The sequence below is a fragment of the Sceloporus undulatus genome, unplaced genomic scaffold (genome assembly GCF_019175285.1).
Source record: "Sceloporus undulatus isolate JIND9_A2432 ecotype Alabama unplaced genomic scaffold, SceUnd_v1.1 scaffold_22, whole genome shotgun sequence".
Classification (NCBI taxonomy): Eukaryota; Metazoa; Chordata; class Lepidosauria; order Squamata; family Phrynosomatidae; genus Sceloporus; species Sceloporus undulatus.
The window spans coordinates 838,506-861,353 of NW_024802944.1; the positions used below are offsets into that span (position 1 = coordinate 838,506).

General features: G+C 36.9%; 1 protein-coding gene across 4 annotated transcripts in view; it reads right to left on the minus strand.

Annotated features, from left to right (window-relative positions):
* LOC121917516 (probable ATP-dependent RNA helicase DHX35) overlaps positions 1 to 22,848 on the minus strand; it is a 58,417-nt gene that overhangs the window by 15,642 nt on the left and 19,927 nt on the right. For 2 of the 4 annotated variants that reach the window (XR_006101052.1, XM_042443547.1), the window contains exons 9-22: positions 21,406 to 21,518; positions 20,958 to 21,182; positions 19,667 to 19,763; positions 14,010 to 14,168; positions 12,720 to 12,930; positions 11,565 to 11,689; positions 10,301 to 10,355; positions 9,492 to 9,587; positions 8,504 to 8,598; positions 6,719 to 6,796; positions 5,804 to 5,933; positions 3,965 to 4,046; positions 2,746 to 2,817; positions 687 to 825 (exon numbers count right to left, since the gene is read on the minus strand). Coding sequence is in view for 3 of the 4 variants with exons in the window: in XM_042443547.1 (XP_042299481.1) it covers positions 687 to 825; positions 2,746 to 2,817; positions 3,965 to 4,046; positions 5,804 to 5,933; positions 6,719 to 6,796; positions 8,504 to 8,598; positions 9,492 to 9,587; positions 10,301 to 10,355; positions 11,565 to 11,689; positions 12,720 to 12,930; positions 14,010 to 14,168; positions 19,667 to 19,763; positions 20,958 to 21,182; positions 21,406 to 21,518 (1,677 nt within the window). In the remaining variant the exon portion in view is untranslated. The remainder of the gene's footprint in view (positions 1 to 686; positions 826 to 2,745; positions 2,818 to 3,964; positions 4,047 to 5,803; positions 5,934 to 6,718; positions 6,797 to 8,503; positions 8,599 to 9,491; positions 9,588 to 10,300; positions 10,356 to 11,564; positions 11,690 to 12,719; positions 12,931 to 14,009; positions 14,169 to 19,666; positions 19,764 to 20,957; positions 21,183 to 21,405; positions 21,519 to 22,848) is intronic. The other 2 variants (XM_042443548.1, XM_042443550.1) reach the window with 2 other exon arrangements.

The window sequence follows — 22,848 nt, forward strand, 5'->3', positions numbered from 1 at the left end:
AGGGGGAGACCCATATATGCCACTCTGTTATAGGTTGGAGGAAAGGCAAGACATAAATTTAAAACAAACAAAGAAGACCATGGTTGAAATAGGGAAACAGAAAATCTGGGTAGGGACTACAGGATCTCATGGGTATTTTTCTTTAAACTTCACTATTATATCTGCACCAATCTTACCAAAAAGAAAAGGTGGGACTCATACCCCCTGCCAATGTCACTGGACTGCAACTCACAGCAGCCCTAATTAATTTAGTCAATTATGAGGAATGCTGGGAGATGCAGTCCAACTAGGGGAACTACATGATTCAGACCCTACTAAAAAGGCAGTTACTCTGTAAAGTAAAGGTTTCAAGTATTAAATTACTTGTAAGTCTGCCAAATAGAGTTATTGTAAAGGATTTGTTGCACTTCCAACATGCACCAGATCTTTTGAACATTACTTCACAATGAACAGGTGAACTGCCAGATTAAAGGCCAAATTGTCTGTATGTTCTGTAAACTGAAGTTTAATGGAAAAGATTTCCATACCATAACAAACAAAACCGACACCAAGCATTAAATATATTGCGGCACCCATAAATCTAAGTACACAGACCAACAAGTAATTCAAATTATTTTAATGCAAAACATATGCAACAAGCAAAGGAAATCATAGAGTAACAAGAGCTGCCAATACGGCAATGGTACCGTTTGGAGTCTATGTCGAGTCCGTACCGTTCCTTGCTGGTAGAAGTGAGGAGCCAGTTCCAACAGCCAAGCAGATTCAATAGCTGTTACATCTCGCATGTAGTATCTTGAGGTCTGTATGACTTCATTGTATACTACCCTAAAATATGTCAAACAAAGCCATTATAAAGGGCAGCCACTAAGAAAACACTTGAATATCTGCCTTCTTGTTTTTCATAAAAAAGACTTCATGTCATAATGAGGCTTCTTACTGGGTGGGATGGGCTTGGCCAATTTTAAAATACTGACCTCACACTAATTCATTAATCATATAATTTGTTTTTGGAGGAGGCACTGCTTTATATTATAGTGTTTTTATTATTACTAATATTATCACAGGTATTATTTTTAATTTTTTGTCTGTAAGATGCCTAGGGACTTTTTTTTATAGAAAAGATAACTAAGGAATGGAATTACAGTTGGCCCTTCCCTTATGCGGGGGATCCGTTCCAAGCCCCGCCCATAAGGGAAAAAGCACGTAAACTTAAACCCCCTTAGAACTATGACGCAGGCACACTGTAATAATGACAGTAAGCCATAATAACAGAATAACTGTACAGTGCGCCCTTGCCTTGCTATGGGACATGCCACCCCTTCCTCCCCATTGTATATCTGCTAGATGAAGCACATGCAGATCCCACCGGATGTGAAGGAAACTGGAATATTTCTACTTTCAGACAGAGCATTTTTCATCTCTATGAGGAAGGAAGAATGAGGATCTGAGGAAAATCCAGTAGTATATGCAGACAACCATTCTCATATATCCCATTATCTCCATATAATAGTACTGGTAATACTAGGTAAAGGTAAGGGTACTCCCTTGACATGAATGCCTAGTCGTAGCCGATTGCAGGGGCCGGAGCTCAGCTCCATTTCTAAGCCAAAGAGCCAGTGTTGTTCGAGGACTGCACCAAATGCTGTTACCTTCCCACTGAGAAGTGGTACCTATTTATCTACTTGGATTTTGCATGCTTTTGAACTAAGTTGGCAGAAGCTGGGACTAGTGACAGGAGCTCACCCCATCATGCAGAACCTGGGCCTCAAACTGCAAACCTGCCAATCTTGCAATCAACAGAGTCAGCGTCTTAACTACTTGAGCCACTGCATCCCTAGGACTTGGACTTGTTAGTAAATTTGAGGTTTAATTCCCAATATTTTACACATAGTCTGGGATCAATATATAATGTTTACATTTACTTATGATAGAGATTATCTATCTGTACCTGCCTCAAAGGCATTACTCTCACTGTCCTCCTGCAAGGCAATACTATCATCTTCAGAATTTGAAAAGTAGCCGTCAAAGACTACTGAATTCACCACCAGAAATGCTGTATTACTAGTCAGTGATTCCAAGACTATTCTTCAAAAACAGATGGTGTGGAGGACAGGTTCTGAATTTTACAAGCACACTTCCAGAGAAACATTTCAAAAGCACTACCAAGGTTCTGGATTTCAGTATTTGGAGCAGAAAACAACTATTTAAGCTACCCATATAACAAAAGCTTTGTTCTGGCTAGTACTGATCCATCTACTTTTATCCTTTTCTGTGGAATCAAGAGCACATTGTGAATTCTGAAGCTACTGTCTTTGGATACACCACATGCTATGAAGAACACAATTCAAGCAGGTTTAGGCAGCCACATTAGCTCCAGCAATGCATTTTCTGCCCCAAAACCCTCTGGGAACTGCATGGAGTACCAAAAAAACCCCAACAATGCTTAGAGGCCAGAAACCCACTTATGGGTATTTTTAAATATTAAAAAGCACAGGGAACTCCACAATCTGTTTAAAAGGTGAACTGTCATTTTGGGGGGGGGGGCTTCCTTCCTTAATTAATTAATCTTAATTAATCTTCCTTCCTTCCTCTCTTGGAGGGGAGAGGGTAGAAAAAGGGTAGCCCAAGAAGTCTGGAAGGACAGAGAGCAATAGAAACAGTGGGGGGAGGTTACACTTTATCCACCCACCCCAATCTACAGTGTTAAACCCAACTAGAATATTTAGGAAAACTTCGTAAACTTACCAACGAGGGGGCTTCTCCGCATACAGCACTGAGGTGGGATGGATATGAAGTTCATGGTCATCACGAATAGTCCTTGAGTAAAGAGCAATATTTTGGACTCAAATAAATATTGTAACTATTTCATGACATGCCAAACTAAGTGAGTATGAGGGCCAATATAATCTATTCCCCCCAAAAGCACTTATACCTCAATAAGCCTCGTTACAGCTAGACAAAACTTTCAAAAATTTTAACATCTATAGAAAATTGAGTTGGAACCCTTTCCAGCTTTCATTTGAGTGATTGGAATGTCCTCTTTTTCCTCATATTTACTGTGACTTTACAGTTCAGAAGAAAGAAAGGGTTTACTCTAAGAAAATGGTGGATAGCTGTACATTCTTTGTACTTTCTTTTATCTCTTCCTGATGTCACTCATTTGAACTGTCAAGCAGAGCACTAATTTGTGTCAAAGAAAGACTATCTGTTAGCCTATGATTCTAGCTGATATACAGTATTAGCTGATATACAGTATCTTCATGGCCCCTCCTCCCCCGGCTCTGGTGCAAAAAAACAAGACAATGTTTGACCCATTCAGCACAAGAATCAGGGTAAAACAGAATAAAATAACTTACTATTTGCTCCAGAGTTTCCAGGAAGATGTGGCGCCCTCCGTTCTGATGTCAGGCAACTGTTTAAAACACATCCCACTGTGCTGTCCAGCATTGCCACTGCGGCTGCCACCAGTCTATCACTCTGAAATCAAAATGAGGCATGCAGTCATGTGATTGTTGCTGGGTGCCTCATTTGGACCTCAGAGCGAAGTGAGCTGTGGTGACAGTGGACGCACCAGGTGACTCAGCAGGACATGTGTATGAACAGCCACCTGGCATCAGAATGGAGGGCCTTTGTAATGGGTGAGGGTCGGGGCGGTTCCAGGGCCAGGATACTCTGGGCTGCCCCTGGAATATTCTGTCCAGTGCAAACAGGACCATAGAAAGCAAATCAATACTGTTTTTAACAGCTGTTGCCTTCAACAGGGCACCTTCACTGATCACAACTTTACCCCATATCATCCTCCTTAACTTTCTGTTCCACCACTGCCTATTGCATGACTGCAATTATTCACCACCCCCACCTTCTTCACCACATTTAGAGCTCAGCTACTGTATAATAATCACCACTAGGATATCAGAGTTTTCATGGACTGGGAGTGGGGTTATTGTAAAAAAATTCCACTTACCTGTAGGCCCCTGTAGAGTGAAACCTGGCTGCGTTAGCAAAGAATCCAGAAACTATGCACCTTAGAACAGGATCTGGATCACCTAAAATAAATAAGTAAACCCACTGTTTTTCAGGTTCTCTGTTGGCTCACACGGGGGGGGGGGGGGGGGAATGTTAATCCCATATTCTTTAACAGACGTTACACCTGTGAATTGACTCCTCAAACACAATTTGAAGATGCTCTTTAACTGGACTCTTAAATATAAAATAACTGTTTTCTTCTCTTTCACATTCAGCAGATGACTGATCTCTATGTAAAGTATCATTTATTTCTTCATCTCTACAACTCAGTTCCTGACATATGACAAAACACAGGCATCAGAAATGCCCAAACTAGGTGTTATGCAGCAAACAGATATAACAGGGGTATTTTTATTTAAAAAAGATCTAAATAAAACAAACAAACCAAAAGAAACTGTTGTGGAAGGCTGGCAAGGCAGAGGGATTTGAACTGTTTCCTTTTTGACTGTTTTCTACTCAAAATCATTGTATTCTCTCAACTGCTTTTGTATCTACAAAAGGAAAGTAGATGATACAGGTTATTTTTCTCCTTCTTCTAGGTTAAAAAGCAGCAGGAAGAGGAAAGATTTTAATTGGGCAAATATCCTATTGGAAAATGGCTGAGTATCACCCTCTCATTCAAATGAAATTGGCAAGTGCTCATTAAAACAATTTTAGAAACACCTGTTACATGGCATGTGCAATGGACACTGTTGCAACCATCCTGAGAGCTTCCTACATTTGATGAAAGAAAAAAAGCAAGGCATTCTGATGATCAGGAATAATTTTTATGTAAATAATTTCAGTAGTGAAGTCGAAGGCTTTCATGGCCGGCATCCATAGTTTTTGGTGGGTTTTTCGGGCTATGTGGCCATGTTCTAGAAGAGTTTCTTCCTGACGCCAGATGTTGGCGAAACGTCAGGAAGAATCTCTTCTAGAACATGGCCACATAACCCGAAAAACCCACAAAAACAATTTCAGTAATTTTAAAATATAGTGATCCAGAATTTGTAGAGTTATGAACAAACAATATAAAGAAATAATTTCCTATGTGCATTTCTGAACCTTCAGTTGTGACTCTGAGAAAGCTAATGGGGGATGTTTTGCACTGCTTTATCAACTTGCTGTTTTGAATCTATTTATTGATTGACATGACATGGCATTTTAGATGCTAACTAAACTACCTGATTACGCAACTGAAAACAGGGTATACATTTTATTAATAAATAAGAAATGTATCCACATGAAAATTATTTCCTTTATATTTTTGGCCATGAGTTATGACATCTAGAAGCAAAAATATGCAGAAGTTTGATTCATGTCAGGCACTGCTTGTGCTTCCATTAATGAGCACCTTTTTGATTAAGACAGACAAATGGTTGTCAAATTAGGTGTGTTCATTTCTCTTTTCAAGAAACACAATATCATTTGTTTTTTCTTAATGCAACACATAAGCAAATGAAACATGAAGAGGGAAGCCAGACAAAGGTGTGTCTACACAGTTAACAAAATTTATTCCAGATTCCCTGCACTCCTAGATATAAATATTACTAGCTTGTAGCATTAAAGCTGACAAGAACAAGAGTTACAGGCATACGGAATATGTTAGAAAACTTCCACCAAAGCTCCCATTAGAAAAAATACACCACACATCATCAAAACAACTTAAAATGAATGAGTGTTATAAGCTACTGCTAAAAAGTAAGCAAAGAAATCAATTATACAAAATGCCATGAAAGGACATGCAGGGAATCATCAACAGATACAAGGTAACCAAGCACTTCTCTCTTCCTCATACCTTCACAGGATTTTTTTGGTACTTTGAACTTGACAAGAAGTTTTTTCAGCTGTTCTCTGACAGCTGTGGCTCTGACGAGGCCTTTGTAGTTTAAAAAATGATCTTGGCACCACTGAGAATTCTTGTTGTGCTAGATGGGAAAAAACAAAAAGCTAAACAGTACTGGAAAAGTTTCAAATAAGTGTTAGCTCTAACTTCATTTCCAGGCTTTTATTTCCCTAACATTATGGAAAGAGGGAGTGGGAACATAAAAACTCAAATCTGTCTACAATATGAACAAAATACTGTATGTCTAAAATCATAAAACCCTCTGGGCAAGACAAGATGAAGATTGATACTTGAATCTGTGAAAGAGACTCTGATGTCCAGCACTGGAAGTCTCATGATTAATTAGTTTCTATCCAATATCAAATTTCTCTGCATTCCAAATATAAATTTCAGTTGACATAGCCATTATGAATTAGGGTGTTCTGCAGTCAAGGCAATATATTAATCACAAAAAGTGCACGTGCTCCAAACATAAGCAAGCATATCTGCAAGCAAGCATACTTTGAGTTCATGGGATTGCTGACAGGACATGGATTGTGTTAAGCTTGAGAATTTCATCATTCATTTTTAAATAGTATATCACATACAAAGTTCCTAGTCCCTAAGAAGAAAGAGGTACACTTGTGTGGCCATGATCACATGGATTGCTCCTAAACATTTCAAGTCATAAAAGGACCAAGCAGGGTTTTCAGGGTTTTGGAACAACCCCTCTGTCAGAACCTGTGTTGTTTTCTCTTGACCTTCAACACACAGCCAGTCCCTATGTTGGACTTCAGCTAGACTGAAGATGTAAAATCCACATCTAGCAAAACTGAAGATGTAAAAGCAGGCCTCGTGTGTTCTTTTGTTATTTGGCATGCTGCTTACTTTGATAAAAGCTTCATAGACATTAAGCATAGTGAGATGGTCACCCTCTTCAACAGCAAATTTTCTGTGTTCTCTGGTCTGAAAAGGAGAAATGATTACAAACTTAAATACTTTAAAAAGAGACCATACATCATTTTCTTGGAAGTCCCACTCAAGTCAATAGCATTACATCCATTTAAGAAATTTGTGAATCCCTCTGACCTTTGCAATTCTCCTGTTACCTACTATCATCTCTTTTTCCTTTTCAGTTACAGTGCCCCTTTAATTAACACTGTTCTGTGTTACACAAATCCTGCCTACCATTTATAATCGACTATAAGTTGACTTCATGTATAAGTTGAGGGCAAGTTTTGGGGCCAAAATTATGGATTTTGCTATGACCCATAGAAAAGTTGAGGATAAAATTTATGGGCATACAGCAAAGATCTAAAGGATAAAGCAAAGCAAAATAATGTCAAAGAACTTATAAAATTCCATCAGACATTACTCTTTGTGCTTATTCTTAAGACTGGATGGATGAGAGAGTAGAGGGGGGTCAGTGCTTCACATATTATACTCTTATTTTTCAACAGGAAATGGTTCCTTCTTTTAAATAAGAGTTAAGTTACTTTATTTACATTGACCCGTCAATAGGTTAACTCAGGTTTTTTGGGTCAATTTTTTTACCTAAATTTCTAGATTTATACATGAGTATAGATAGTATTTCATTGTAATTCTATCAATCATTTAAAAGTTAAAACGATAGGAAGCATTTTTAAATATACTGATAAAAGACCCCCATATTCAAAGACAAGGTGACAAAGAGCAGCAAATTTAAAAGCAATCACAATTAAACACAAATTACAAGAACATAGGCCAAAGCAGCAGATAAAAGCAACTGAGGTGAAAGGAGTAGAAATAATAAGAGTCAAGTGAAAACAAAAATATTTTCAGTGATCATTGCAGCAACAGGAAGAGGCCAGACAGGTTTCCTGGGCAGTGCTTTTCACAGGCAAAATTCAACAACAAAAGCAGGCTTTCCATATCTTCATATCAACCATATCTCACATGAAGTAAGAAATGCAAAAAGCCTTTTCCTGACTGGTCTCTTTGGGCTGGCAAGGTGTTTTTGGAGAAGATAGTATTTTAAGTCTATCCCAAGATGTTTAGAGCTTTAAATGTAAAAATGAATTATTTTGAATTGAGTGAAGAGAATGTCTTATAAAAGGAAACATACATGTCCCAAGAAAGTAGCTTATCAAAAGTTTAGCTGCAGTTTCTGTATCAGATGACGTTTCCATGCAGTATGTTTCAGGAATCCAACTTTGACACAATCTGAATGTGTGCCACAGTGACTAGGTCTACCTCCTCCAAAAACGAGTACATCCGGTATACAAGCCTAAGCTACTTAAAAGGATTCAGCATCACATCTGAACATCCCAGGACCATAGGCAGTGCCAGAAGTACTCTTAACTGCATATGTGAATGTTTCAGAGAGATGGAAAAAAACCCCAGGCTGAATCCCTGTCACTGAATATATCAGTGTCATCAGGTTTAAAGCTCAAATTTAACTTAATTATATACTTCTTACTCTGAGCAGTGAACAACTATAATTTCATCTTCTGATACAGAATGAATCACCAAATAATCAAGCTTCTTAGGACTATCAGATGTTAATTGGAGATGTAGTCAATGAGAAATAGTGAACAACATGAATTAAACAGGATACCAAGCTTTTTAAATCTATATGCAAAATAACTGAAAGAGGCTCAAACTAATGTCACTGAGTACAGAAATGACACTTACAGCTTGTGTCTTCTGGTTTGGAGGAATTGTAAAGATGTTCTGGATCTGCATCATGGCAGCAATGCTCAGAATCTCCTGGGAGCAACCAAAATTCCCTGAAATATTATCAAAAGGGTGAAAAGAACTTCAATTCAGTTTCCCAAACACTGAAATGCTAAATAAGATAATGTGCTGCACACACTCACCTGGTTAAAACTACAGCATCAGGTAACTTGTATTACAAAACAAGCTAAATATCAAATCTATAGTTATGTGAAATATGGAGAATTATTTTCTATTGCATTTCAACTTATACTCAAGAACATGTCTGCTAACATTCTGATTTCCAGCTTGTCCTATCACAAAGGGGTACGAACATATATTCAAACGCAGATTAAAAAGAATCATACCCATTAAAGTCAGACTGCACTGGCAATTTATGCAGCGATTAATTTATTAACCAGACAAAAATAGCTGACTTTCCCATTACGACTATAGGTCCCTCCACTACACTGAATCCTGTTCCAGAGATTCCCCTAACCTTTTTGGCAGATTCAAGGTGATAAAATGGGGAGATGGCCTACCAGAGTCCCAGTGCACACATATATATCATGGGTAATCACATAGAAACTAACCTTGGGCAACAAATAGTACAACTATTTCTTTGTTGACTTTAGCAACTGTAACAAATAGAGGAGGAAGATTAACTCCCTGAAGCTTCAGTCAGAATTTACTCAATAAATTGCAGCTATCACACTTTTGGCATATTTAGGCTTTGGTTTGTTGTTGTATGGACTTAAAGGAAGTGCACTTTCTTCAGTTCTGCTTTCTTGTCTCCTACATTCCACCATCATGATCCAAGTGTTATCCAAATATTTATAACATTAAGGAAAACCAAACAGCAAATAATTCCTTTTGATGAAAAAAGCAAGTACAGCATTCTTACCTCTAAGGTATGACAAATTGACTACATGTAGGCTGAATGACAACAGTATGACTTTGGAATTACCTGATTCTAGGAGCATCTTAGCAAACATGGGATTCAAAGGGAATTCTGCTATCCTAATTCCAAGAGGTTCAGTGAGACGGCAATATTTATCAAGCCCTGCAAGAGAAGCAAATACAAAACATAAATACGGATGATCCAACAAGTGCTTATAATATACTTTGTAACAAATAATTATATGTATGTTAGGTTGGCTGTTATATCTGTATTGATACAGCTTTAAAACCAATAAAATATGAATAAAAATTATGCATGTTTTAAAAACACAATTCTCTGCACAGAAGGATTTATGATACTGCACACACTATTCTTCAGAAGTAAGGGTCTAGCTAAACTTTACATGGAGTTTGTCAGTTGTCTGGATAACTACAAAAGGTAAAGGTTAAAGATTTCCCCTTGATGTGAATATCTAGTCGTAACCGACTGTAGGGGGTGGTACTCATCTCCATTACTAAGCCAAAGAGCCAGCACTCTCCAAATATGACTCTGTGGTCATGTGGCCAGCATGACTGCATGGAATACTGTTACATTCCCACCAAAGTGGTACCTATTTATCTACTTGCATTTGCATGCTTTTGATATGCTAGGTTGGCAGAAGCTGGGACTAGTGACAGGAGCTCACTCTGTCCCACACCACCTGGGCCTTGAACTGCTAACCTTACGATCGTCAGAATTGGCATCTTAACCACTAAGCCACCACAGCCCTACACTACAATGTAAACCTAAAAGCACAAAACAAACAGAAATTGAAAGATTCCAGGAGAAGATAATCCTTTATCTTTTCTGAAGTAATGAAAATTAAACCATCTTACCTCCTAATGCATAGAGTAGCTCCAAAGCTTGCACCATTGACTGAGCAGGTGGAGGCTGGAGGGGGAAAAAACAATTTGCTCTGCCTGCTGTAGAGACATTGATTCCATTTCTAGCTGCCTTTCCTCTGTCAAACACATGTACATTTAGACATTTCATAGATAAACATTTTTAGCTGTTCCTCTCAGTTGTATCGAATGGCCATCACTAATAGTAATAAATATAAGAATCTAGTGTTCTGAAGTAAAATCCAGAAAGATAACACAAGAACTCCAAATTCTATTGCAAGAATATTCCATATTCGCCGAGGGTAGGGGCAGAGGACCCTGTGAAAGTGGAAAAACCACAAATAAAAAAAACTTTTTTTTATCTGAGAGAACACCTTTCTAGGAATCTCTAGGTCCTCCAGGGCAATTCTATGGTCAAGATGGCAGGTTTTATTTTTATTGATTTTTATTGTATGTACAGCGCTGTGAATATCTACAGCACTATATATATAAAGTTTAAGAAGAAGAAGAAGTTGTTGAAGAAGTTGACTATGAAATTGTGCTAGAGGATCTACAAATGCCTAGAGAAGTGTTCTCTCTAGGAATCTCTAGGTCTTCCAGTGTGACTTCTGATGGACACTAACCACAGAGTCATGCTGGAAGACCTAGTGCTTCCTAGAGATAGCATATTAATCAAATCCATGAATAATCAATGAGTACCCAGACTGTTGGGGGCAAATTAGCTTACTTGCTAATTAGCTTACTTGCTGTTCACCGCTATGATCTTTGGAATAGCGGTATATAAATAAAACAAATTATTATTATTATTATTATTATTATTATTATTATTATTATTATTAAAGCTGCAAATGTGGATGGTCAACTGTAAGGAAATGTGAGGGGGGAGTATAAAATTATGTTTTCGCCTACAATCACTCTAAAAGAAAGGGGCTTCTCTTTCTTGGAGACCAGTGTAAAAATGGGGCAATCTAGTGGAATTGGGTAAAAAAGATCCATCCCTTCTAAATCAGCCTATTAGCTGACCTGGATGAAATTCTATGCACTCGCCTGCAAGGGATTCCTGTTAATCTATGACAGCCAATTAAATACTGAGGTCTACCTATCTGTGCTGTTTAGCACTGATCAGAATGTTATGGAGGTGTCCCAATAAAAGAAAAGCAAATCTTGATATTTTTCTTGAAATGTGAGTCATACTATGGAAGAATCTGGCAAACTAAATGGCACAAGATAAACAGCTAAACAAGAGTCTCACACTTACTGAGAGGAAAGGAAACCTGAGCACATTGTCAATTCCTAAAGCTTTCAGCTGGAGAATGACTGGTGCTAGGTTACTGCGCTGCATCTCAGGAATAGTGGATTGTGGCAACTTCTCAAAATCTTCCTCTATAAAGACAATAAAATTTCATTAATCCATCAGTCCTTTAAACCTGTATCCACTCATTCTGCTATAAAACTTTGGAACTCAAGAGTATAGACATTCATATACAAACACAGAAGCATTATGAGTGTAGGGAGGTCACAAGGCAACTGATTTTCCACAGATTACAACATGAATTTACCTCCAAGATAATTTTGCAGAGTTTGAGGAATGGGGTAGGGCTGAACACTGCAGAATCTAATTACCTAGATATAACCAGCTTTATCAGGTATGGTAATTATTAGGTTATATCGTATCTCAAAACCCTATGTATCTACACATCCACCGATCAAGAATGTCTGTTAACAGTTTGTCGTATCAGCCAATTTGTAACAAGATTTACTGGTCTTTTGTCCTTAGCCAATTAGACTGGATTTGTAATAGCCCATTTGTTCCAATCAACCATCTAGAAATGAGATTTCTATTGTCCTTTTGCACAGGGCTACTTCTCATCCAACTACACAACACTTTAACGGTAAATGTTTTTCTGGCTATCCAGCATCAGGTGACTGGATCATGTATCAGCATGACGCAGCATGATTAAGGGCAACTATACCAATTAAGTACACTTTTTCGGTTTTCCATTTTCCCCCTAACTTGACTAGCTTCTTACTCGTTTTACCATGCATCTACACTTAGGCTGTTTATACTTAGGTAGTGAATGCCCAACATTTGCTTCCTAGTACTCCTACTAACTCTATGAAGACACCACTCACAAAATACACTTATTGCCATTCATACGTCCAAAACACAGAGACTAACATTTTGCAAAAATACATACAATAACACATACAAGTGTTTGCATTTTAAATCGTGTTTACTTTGTTAAACTATATTACAAAATCTATTATAAAACTATTTGAAAATAGCTGAATATCCATTATAAAAATCTTATGACAGGATGATAAATCTTAATTACACTGAAGACAGCTAAAGGATTTTTAAGCATATACACCACCAAAAGGGTAAAAACTCTTTTTTAAAGCACTGCCCCACCTGTATAAAGTCTGTAGCATTTTCCTGAACGGTTTCGACCTGCCCGACCTGCCCTCTGATTCGCTGAGGCCTTCGATACTGGAACAACCACAAGGCATTCAATTGCTGTTTTTGGATTATATGCACGGAGCTTCACAAAACCACAGTCAATCACAAATGAAATGCCATTGATTGTAATAGATGTTTCTGCAATATTAGTGGCCACTATAACCTAAAACAATGAAAGAAAATCAGATTGTTTTGAGCTCATTATGCTCCATGATTACTAACTTGATAAGCTTGAGGAAATACCAATAATGTTTCCAATGAGTTCCATTTTTAAAAAATTCACTAAACCTTAATTACGTCCCCATATCTTAGTTAATAAGGTATTCAATTATATGCATCAGTCAAAACGTGCATAAAATACCTCTGAGGGGAAGTCAATAAGATCTAATTTGAAAACAACACTGAAATATCCAGCGCACATGTAATGGATTGGAAAAGTGCACAGGCTTGCTGTCAGATCAATCCACACTGCTGTTTTCTCCTTTTAAAAACTGTTCTTGCAATTCAGTTTTATCAAGGGCAGATTTTTGCTCTAATGTTTAAAACAAAAGTGCATAAGCATTCAAAGATTAAAATTAGATAAAGGAAAACAAAAATGGAGATTCATTACAAATAAATTGGTAAGGGACAGTCCTAGTAGACAAAATTGTAGTTTTAAGAACATAGGATCCATGTCAGATCTAACCAAATGTCTATCTAATCCAACATTCTATTTTCCACAGCAACCAATCTTTTACACATTCAGCATTTTTGGGAGAATGGTGTAGTAGATGGGTACTTGTGAGCAGCATAAAAGAAAGCATAATTGCTAAAACTGTCAAGCAGGGTGACATATGTATGGAGAGGTTGTTTTATCCCTTTAAACCATTTATGGTTTATGGTGACTCTAAAGTGAACCTATCATAGAGTTTCCTCTGTAAGATTTATTCATAGGAGATTTGTCATTGCCTTCTTCTGAGGCTGAGAGAATGTGACATACCCAAGGCCATGCAGCAGATTTCCATGGCTCAGTGGGGATTTGAACCCTGGTCTACCAGTGTCTAGTTCAAAACTCAAACTATAACAGTACACTGGTATGGTAAGAACACTGTTCAAAAATCTCTATAGCACAGGCTACCAAATAACCTGTAGGAAGGTGGTGCTACACTGCTAAATATTAATACATAGCAAGTTACTGTCAGGACATAAGCATTATGCCAAATGAAACTATATTAATGACAACAATACCAGAAGTGCTTTTACCTTTCTAACATTATGAGATACTCTCTCAAACACTTTCATCTGTTCAGAAGCAGGTAACCCTGCATACATAGGAAGAACGCGCAGGTGTTTCTTCATTCCTGTGCGAGCAAAGATCCGTGCCTGTTCTATCAGCATTGAAACAACAGTTTCTACCTCCTCCTAGAAAACCATAAAAATAAATGGAATATCAAAATATATTTAGTTCAAGACAGTATCACAAGGATGAAGGAATGCTCATAGACAACATCTAATTGACTCTTGCAAGCTCTTCTTCGTGTTTTATAATCTTAAAAAACAAAAGTTGACAGTTAAAGATATATTTCTTAGGCAGAATAGTAAACATTTTTCATTCAAATACAGACTTCAGAACAGGAATATAGCAGAACAGAAGACTACAAACATATAGCCATGTCAGTCTATAGAATCAGCACATAGAGAGATCTTGTAGCACCTTTGAGAGCAACTGAAAGAAAAAAATTGGCAGCATGAGCTTTCGTAGACTTCAGTCTACTTATTTTTTATTTATTTACGGTATTTATACCCCACCCTTCAGCCCTAACAGCTCTCAGAGCGGCTTACAATTATTTTTATTTTTAATCCAATGGTTCCGTTTAGGCTTACAATCTAAAAAGACGTGACACAAAAGGAGAAGGGAATGGTGGTGGGGAAGAGGATCATGTCCAGTGCTTCTTCTCTCCCTCTGAGGCTTGGACCATGGCAGATGGACTGGAGGGAGGGCCCTTCTGCTTGCTCTGGCTAGCCCTGATGGAGATGGGCCTGCCTTTTAAATAAATAATAATAAAACTTTTATTTATATCCCGCTTTTCTGTGACAAGACAATCAAAGCGGCCCTCCCAAGCCAAATGATGACAGATGGCATGGAGGGAGGGCTCTTCTTCTTCAGACTAGGCCTGATGGAGTTGGGCCTGCCTTTTCACTCCCTCCCAGGCCAGATGATGACAGGTGGCATGGAGGGAGGGTTCTTCATCTTTCAGGCTAGCCCTGATGGAGTTGGGCCTGTTAGTGACAATGGTCTGATGCCTGCAAATCACTTTGAGGAAGCAGATTGAAGTCTACAAAAGCTCATGCTGCCAATTCCTTTCTTTCAGTTAGCCTGAAAAATGTGCTACAAGATTTCTCTACAACAGAAGACTGTGTAATTTAGTATTTCAATTCTGAGTTATAAAATGTCTGCTTCAAACACAACAAATAGATGCCCAAAGCATAAGCCTAAGTGATTGATGTTTTTTTTAATTTTATTATTTAAAATTCAACAGAACATACATGTATGACAAACAAATACAATAACTTAACTAATAAACAAAAACAAATAACCATTCTATTATACTAACATACATAAACATTTAAAATCACTTCCCATCCTTCAAACTGAAGAAACCTGTCTTTTTATGCACTTTCCAATTACATCCTACCTTTTTCAGTTAAGTTTAAACATCCTTTCCTTTAATTGTTATATTGTGTTTATTATCTACCAAAATACAGCATCATATTAATCTTATAGTTTGACATATTAAACCTTTAAATGTATCTATTTTCCTGTACTCTATCCATTCTTCCTTCACTCGTACACTCTATATATTCAATATTTTATTTTTATTTCCCTTATACTGTAATCAAATATCACAGAGTATAAAAAAGTAAAAAGTATGAAAAATAAGATCCTATTCTCAGATTGTTGCACACTCAGGCAAACCTAATTGCGCCAGTGTAAATCAAATATTTAATAAGTTCATATCCATCCCTTTTTGTATTTAATCTGCTGTTTTCTTTGTTCTTTCTTTTAAATGTTTGGTAATAGGTGCCCATTCATTTCCCCATCTACTTTCATTCCCTTCTCTTAACATATCAGTAAGTTTATCTGATTCTATCATGTCATATACTTTTATGTACCAACCTTTTAATAGTAATTCATCCTTACTTTTCCATTTTTTTGCTATTACCATTCTGGCTGCTATTACCATATAGAAGATAATTTCCCCATATTTACTCTCCAATTTTGCATCACTCATCATCCCCAGTAAGAAAAAATTTGCTTTTAATTTTATTTTAATGTTTAGGATTTCTTCGATTTCTTGATGAATTTGGGTCCAAATTTTTTTCATTTTTTTTACATTCCCACCATATATGCATAAAATTCCCTGTACCATTTTGGCAGTTCCAGCATTCTTTCTTGTTATTTTTGTAAATTTTACTTAATTTTTCTGGTGTAAGGTACTATCTATATTGTATCTTAAGATAATTTTCTTTAACATCTGCACTCAGGGTGCATTTCAATCTTAACATTCCAGTTTTTTTCCCCATTCCTCTAAAAATATTGGGTTACCTAAGTCTTGTGCCCAATTGATCATATATTGCTTGACCGTCTCATCTTCCATTTCTAAATGTTGTAATATTTTATATAGTTTTGAGATTGTATGATCTGAGTCTTTACTTAGTAATGTCCCAAATTCCATATCCTCTTTTTCTATCTGATAAATTTTCCTGTCTGCTTTAAATCTTTCTATAATTTGCCTATTTTAGTGGTGTTGTTTTTTTAAAGTTTCCAAAGCTAGGCAGACATCATGGGCTGTATAACAGAGTTCTATGAATATGCTTTCCCACTTTGCAGCAGATGTGTAAATCACAAAAACCTATGTTTTACTATTTTTAAAAAAACTGTATGAAGTAGCCCATATAGTTTTCTAACTACTGTAACTAGAAAAAATTTTTCCCCATGACTGTAATATCATGTTCACAATTATTCAGACTTCAGTTATTCAAACACTTGGGTTGGTCATAGAAACTATTTCATTTAATCAAGAGGGACTTTGGAGGAACATTCTAGGTTATTTGGCAATTGGAAGTTTCAATGGTGTTGAGAAGTTATTAGATATTTAGTTATTAAGTTATTAGGTATTTAGGCATATTGGCTCCTCAGAATATTGTTGTTGTTAACTGACCGCAAGTCAACCTCAACTCACAGTGGCCCTATAGATGAGACATCTCCAAGACTCCCTGTCTTCTACTGCTCTGCTTAGGTTTGGCAGACTCATGCCTGTGGCCTCCCTAACTCAATCTAGCTATCTTCTTCTCTTTCGTCTCTTTCGTCTCCACTCAACCATTCCCAGCAATATTGTCTTTTCTAGTGAGTCATGCCTTCTCATGATGTGGCCAAAGTACAATAGCTCCATTTGATCATTTTGGCTTCTATGGGTATTTCAGGCTTGATCTGTTCAAGGACCCATTTGTTTGTCTTTTCCCCCCAATAACTTTATTCTTAAAACAAAAGATATACATAACACATAATAACAATATCTCTCAGTATTACACTCCAAATTTCACAATTTATGTTATATAATATAAATATATGAATGTCTTTGTTATAACTCATACCTTCTTGCCAAAAGAAAATAAAGTTTTTTTTAAATTAAACTAAAGAACATTCATTGTCTTACTTATTTTTTAATATTGTGTGGTTTCTTCCTCTCATTTTACCTATCTCTATTGTGGCTGGATTTTGTCCCTATCTATCTATCTATCTATCTATCTATCTATCTATCTAATATTCATTATTGTCTTCTACTTTGTTTTGTTTAATCACATTTTTTTTCCTTTTTATTCTTTGTCCAACTTCTTATACCAATATTTGGTTACTATTTCCCAATCATCTTGTCTTGTTTGTCTTTTTTTGCTGTCTGTAGTATCCTCAGCACTGTTCTCCAGCACCACATCTCAAATGAATACTACTCAAACTAAATTTGTCTGCATTGCTTGATGAAGTACCTCTGGCTTTGGATAAGTGGTGGACATCACTCAAATTAAATATTGGGGTAAAGTTCATGTAATTAAGATGAATACATTATCACAGATATTCCATGTTTTCTGAGGTATTTCACTGTATATTCCTCATGATTAATTTCAGAAAATCAGTACTATTTTCTGAAACTTTATATGGGATCTTTTACTGTTCTACTTTTTCACTCAAAAGTATGCAACCATTTTCATCCAAAAATGGATTTAATTTTTCAGACATGAGTTTGTATTATAAGGCATCACATCAAATACTCCTCCTAATGCAACCTTCGAATCAACTTACTTGAAAACTCTTTTAGATGGACTGCATTAGGTTCTGTTCATTTAAGGAAGCAAGAGACTTGCTCCCTGTGGTTTCTGCTGCTAGGGTGGCTTGGTTTACAAAATATTGCCAGTTACAATTTTATCCATACGGTCACATCAAAATAACTCTATGTGATAATTTTAATATGAAGATTGTGATGCAATCTTTTTCGTGGAACAGACGAAGTGATTGTGGAATGTATACTTCAGATCAGTTTATAGGTCCAGACAAAGATTTTTTTGCCATTTCAGTGTTACAGTCTGCTTATCAGTTACCCAAAGGTACACTGTGACAGTAGATTTACAACTACAAGATCTTTCCATGTCTACATATGGCCTATCAGAACTGAGTGCCTTAACCACTCCTCCTGTGTTGGAAACATTAATTATTCTCAGAGAAACCTAAACCAACTTGTCTATAGTATAGTGTCGGACAGTTGATGTTAATGAAGTCAGAGTTGAGTGAAACAAAGAGATAAATATTCCTGTGTAAATTAAACTATAGAAAACTGCCCTAGCTTCAGTATCTAAACCTTCTAGACCTAAAACTATGTACCGTAATTAAGATAATGATTCATTGTGGAATAAGATGTGGGCAAGTTCAGTGACTATTTATGGATTGAATGTTACAATATATTAAATTTTTATTAGAAAAATATTTAATTATTTGCAGAGACATATGTTCTTTGATTATTTGCCAGTGAAGCATAAGTAAAGAAGCACCCAATTAGACATGCCAAACTGTAGAACAGTTGTGAGTGCACAATCATTTGCACAACAGTTTAATCCAGTGCAAATGCAATAGTGGGGATTTTCATCTGACTAAGACAGGAAGGGGCAAAGAGTAGCCTGAGGCCACAGGCAGCACTCTCCAAGGATGTTTTGGTGACCACTGAACTATATCCAGATTCCCCAGAAATATATTTTTCTGATGAAAACAGAATGAATTCTTCACATGGAAGTAGTGATATGATTGCCTTGTTTAAATATTTGAAGGGATGTCATATTCAGGATGGAGCAAGCTTGTTTTCTGCTGCTCCAGAGAACAGAAACTGGAACAATGAATGCAAACTACAGGAAAAGAGATTCCACCTCAACATTAGAAGGAAGTGCCTGACAGTAAGAGCCATTTGACAGTGGAACACACTCCTTCAGAGTTTGATAGAGTGGAGGTCTTTAAACAGAAGCTGGATGGCCATCTGTCAGGGGTGCTTTGATTGTGAGTTCCTGCATGGCAGGGGGTTGGACTGGGTGGCCCTTGTGGTCTCTACCAACTCTATGATTCTAAGTGTTTGAGATAACAATTCACCATTTAAACATGTTTCAGGCTTCTATACCTCGATTAATAGCAAAAATATAAGTTTTGACCTATAGCCGCATCCATTTTTGGTTTGCTTTTTTAAAAAACATTTTTGACAGCTTATAGGGGTGAAAATAGGCCCTCATTGTCCACCCTGTCCTAGAGTTACACCTAAGATTTATACCAATGCCTTACATCAAAACAACAATTTCAATAGGACAAACATTTCTTTTGTGTCTACCTGGCCAGTTAAAAATGCCAGAATATCCCCATCACCTTCTGTCTGATGAATTTTCATGACAGTTTCCACAGTTGATTTCACATAATCTGGAACAGGACTGTTGGAAAAAATATATAGAAACATCTTAAGTACAAATACTTAAGTACAAATATAAGTCATCCTTTCATCAAAAGAAAAAAGAATATACAGTTGGTGTTTAATGGACAATATAAATAAGTAACACTCTTGTAAAATTCCAATTACGTACATGTTACAATATTAACTATATTTTACAGGTCTAGCTGGTCATTCCTGAATCCTTCAAAAATCATTCTCAGTTATTTTGCTTCTCTCTTTGATATTTGCACAAATTCTTTTAAAATCTATTTTAAACAAACATACATATTTCACAAAAATGGAAATACCTCAACAGAGTTCTATACAATATATTAAAGGATAGGGAGTTAAAGAATCTAATATTTCCATAGAAAGGGTTAATCATTATACAAGTACATATTAAAATGTGGGTTAACACAGGCTAGAAACAGACCTCCTTTTTTCAGAATTGTAAATAAAATTATGGCCTGGATCAAACATGAATGTTTAGCTCTCAATGACTGAAAAATCAAATCATCTTATATTTGTAGTCATCACAGCTGTAGAACTTCCATAACACATCATAAACAATGCTTTTCAGTGGTACCGGTTCATACTATCATCTGTGTGCACCAAGCATATAGTAATCAAGCAGTATATGTACATACATGTGTGAACCATTCCTATATGCACTACATACAATCCCATTTTAAAAATGGAATTCTGGTAGAATAAACCAGTTGTTTTCTATCACAGGCTTGCCCAAGTGTAAAGTAAATAAATCCTTTAAAAAACAGAAACTGGGGAAGTGGAAAACCCAAATCTCCAATGCAGCCATAACAGTAAGTCACCCCAAACAATTACTTTACTGTACAAATACACACACACCATGTCTTACATTTATTCAAACAGAGATTAACCTACAGAAGCACATTCTATAACAAAAAGTTAACTATGAAAAGGCCACAGGACAGTTTGTGGGTTTAGCCACTATATGATAATGTGGCTATTCTTTCAGAATACTTTATCATAATTATCTGAACATTCCTGTTATGTCTGATGCAAAAGGATTAAGGCTGCAAGAACATAAAGTGACATGATTCATAAACATATGATTATCCACCTATGACACCCACATTTCCTTGCTCAGCACAAGGGCAAAAGCAAGCACTGTGTGTGCAGGGGTAACAAAACGAGCCCACTTCCGCCATCGGACCTGTCCATCTCCTTTTGTGGAGGAGGAGAGAGGGCATGAAGATGCTGCCAGGTTTGCCCATATCCCTTCTGTGGAGGGGGAAGGGGAGGACTAAGATTCCAGGGGAGGAAAAGCATGAAGATTCCACCGAGTCCCCGTAGCACTCGTCTGAAGTCTGCTCCAGCTGGCCGGTGCAAAAGGGGACGGGGGAAGGTTCCCGAAGCCCTCCTCCACTGAAGTCTGCGCCTGTTGCTCACAAAATAGGAGAAAGACACATTCAATTGGAAAACATATTTAGGATTACATCCTTAATGTGTTGGTACCGAAGCCCATGTAAAACATTTCTTTTTTTAAAAAAAGTCTATGGTCCATTCAACGTTCCCTTCCCACCCAAACATTGGTTGACACATAGCTATCAAAGATACATGCTCCTCTAGCCACCACTTACAAGCATTAAACAGGAACAGACCTCTGAATGTAGAAGACATCCACTGGAAATGTTCGTCCTTCCACAGTAAGGATCATGCTGGTATCTTTGCTTGGGTCACTCGTCTCATTTTGATTAAAGAAATCCCTAAATTTCTAGGATAAAGATAGCAAATCATCATCACAATCACAAAAAAGAAGCAGACCTACAGAAGACCAGGACTCCAAGGATGCCCCAGGTAGATGTACTAGAGCAGACCCACTGAATCAATAGAATATATATAAATGTTGATTTAACAAATGCTCATTGCTTTAATGGGTTTACTGTATTTAGGGACTAACACCTGGATTTAGGCAATAAATATTAGTTGTTTTCTGAAATATGAGATCTTAGCAACATATGTTGCTGGGATGATCTATTGCTCATCCTACTTCTATTACTAATTATTATTAATATTATGATTTCTACTTAGAAATATGCAGCAAAGCTAGTATTAAGAGCAATGATTCTCGGCCTTTGGTAGAGAACATGTTTTAGACTGGAACGTCCAGAAGGATGAACCAGCATGACCAATGGTAAAGAATTATGGGCATTGAATTCCAAGACAGATGAAGGGGCATATGTTGAGAACTACTGACACAGAATGTATGGTGGTTCAGCAATAATTTAACTGTAGTTTTTGAAAACATTTTATATTATTATGAAACATTCCAGGGTATAATGTTAGAAAGTATAACAGATTTACCACACTTAACACTCAAATATTTTAAAAATTAACAATCAGTACAGATGATCTAAATACTCGAAAGGTACTAAATTGTGTCTGGTCTTGGAAGCTAATCAGGGATAGCCCTGGTTAGTACTTGGATGGAAGACTGCCAAGGAATACCAGGTGCTGCAGGCTATATATTTAAGAGGAAGGAACTGGCAGAATCGTCTCTAAGTATTCCTTGCATAAGAAAACCATAAGAAATTTATGGGGTCACCATAGTTCAACAGGCAACTTGAAGGCACATTATTATTAATTGCCATCAAGTCACTCTTGACTTACAGTGAATGAGAGACCTCCAAGTCATTCTGCTATGAACTGCCCTGCTCAGGTCTTGCAGACTCAGGGTCATGACCTCTTTGATTCAGTCTATCCATCTGGAATGTGGTCTTCCACTTTTACTACTGCTTTCTACTTTGCTAAACATTATTGTCTTTTCTAGTGAGTCATGTCTTCTCATTATATCGCCAAAGTTCAATAGCCTCAGTTTAGTCATCTTGTCTTCAAGGTAACATTTAAGATTAGTGTGGTCTAGGACCCATTTATTTGTCTTTTTAACAGTCTATGGTATCCACAGAATTCTTCACCAACACCACATTTCAAATGCGTTGATTTTCTTCCTGTCTTATATCTTCACTGTCTAGCTATCACAACCATACATAGAAACTGGAAATAATATACCATGGACAACCCCACCTTTAGCATTCAATGATATA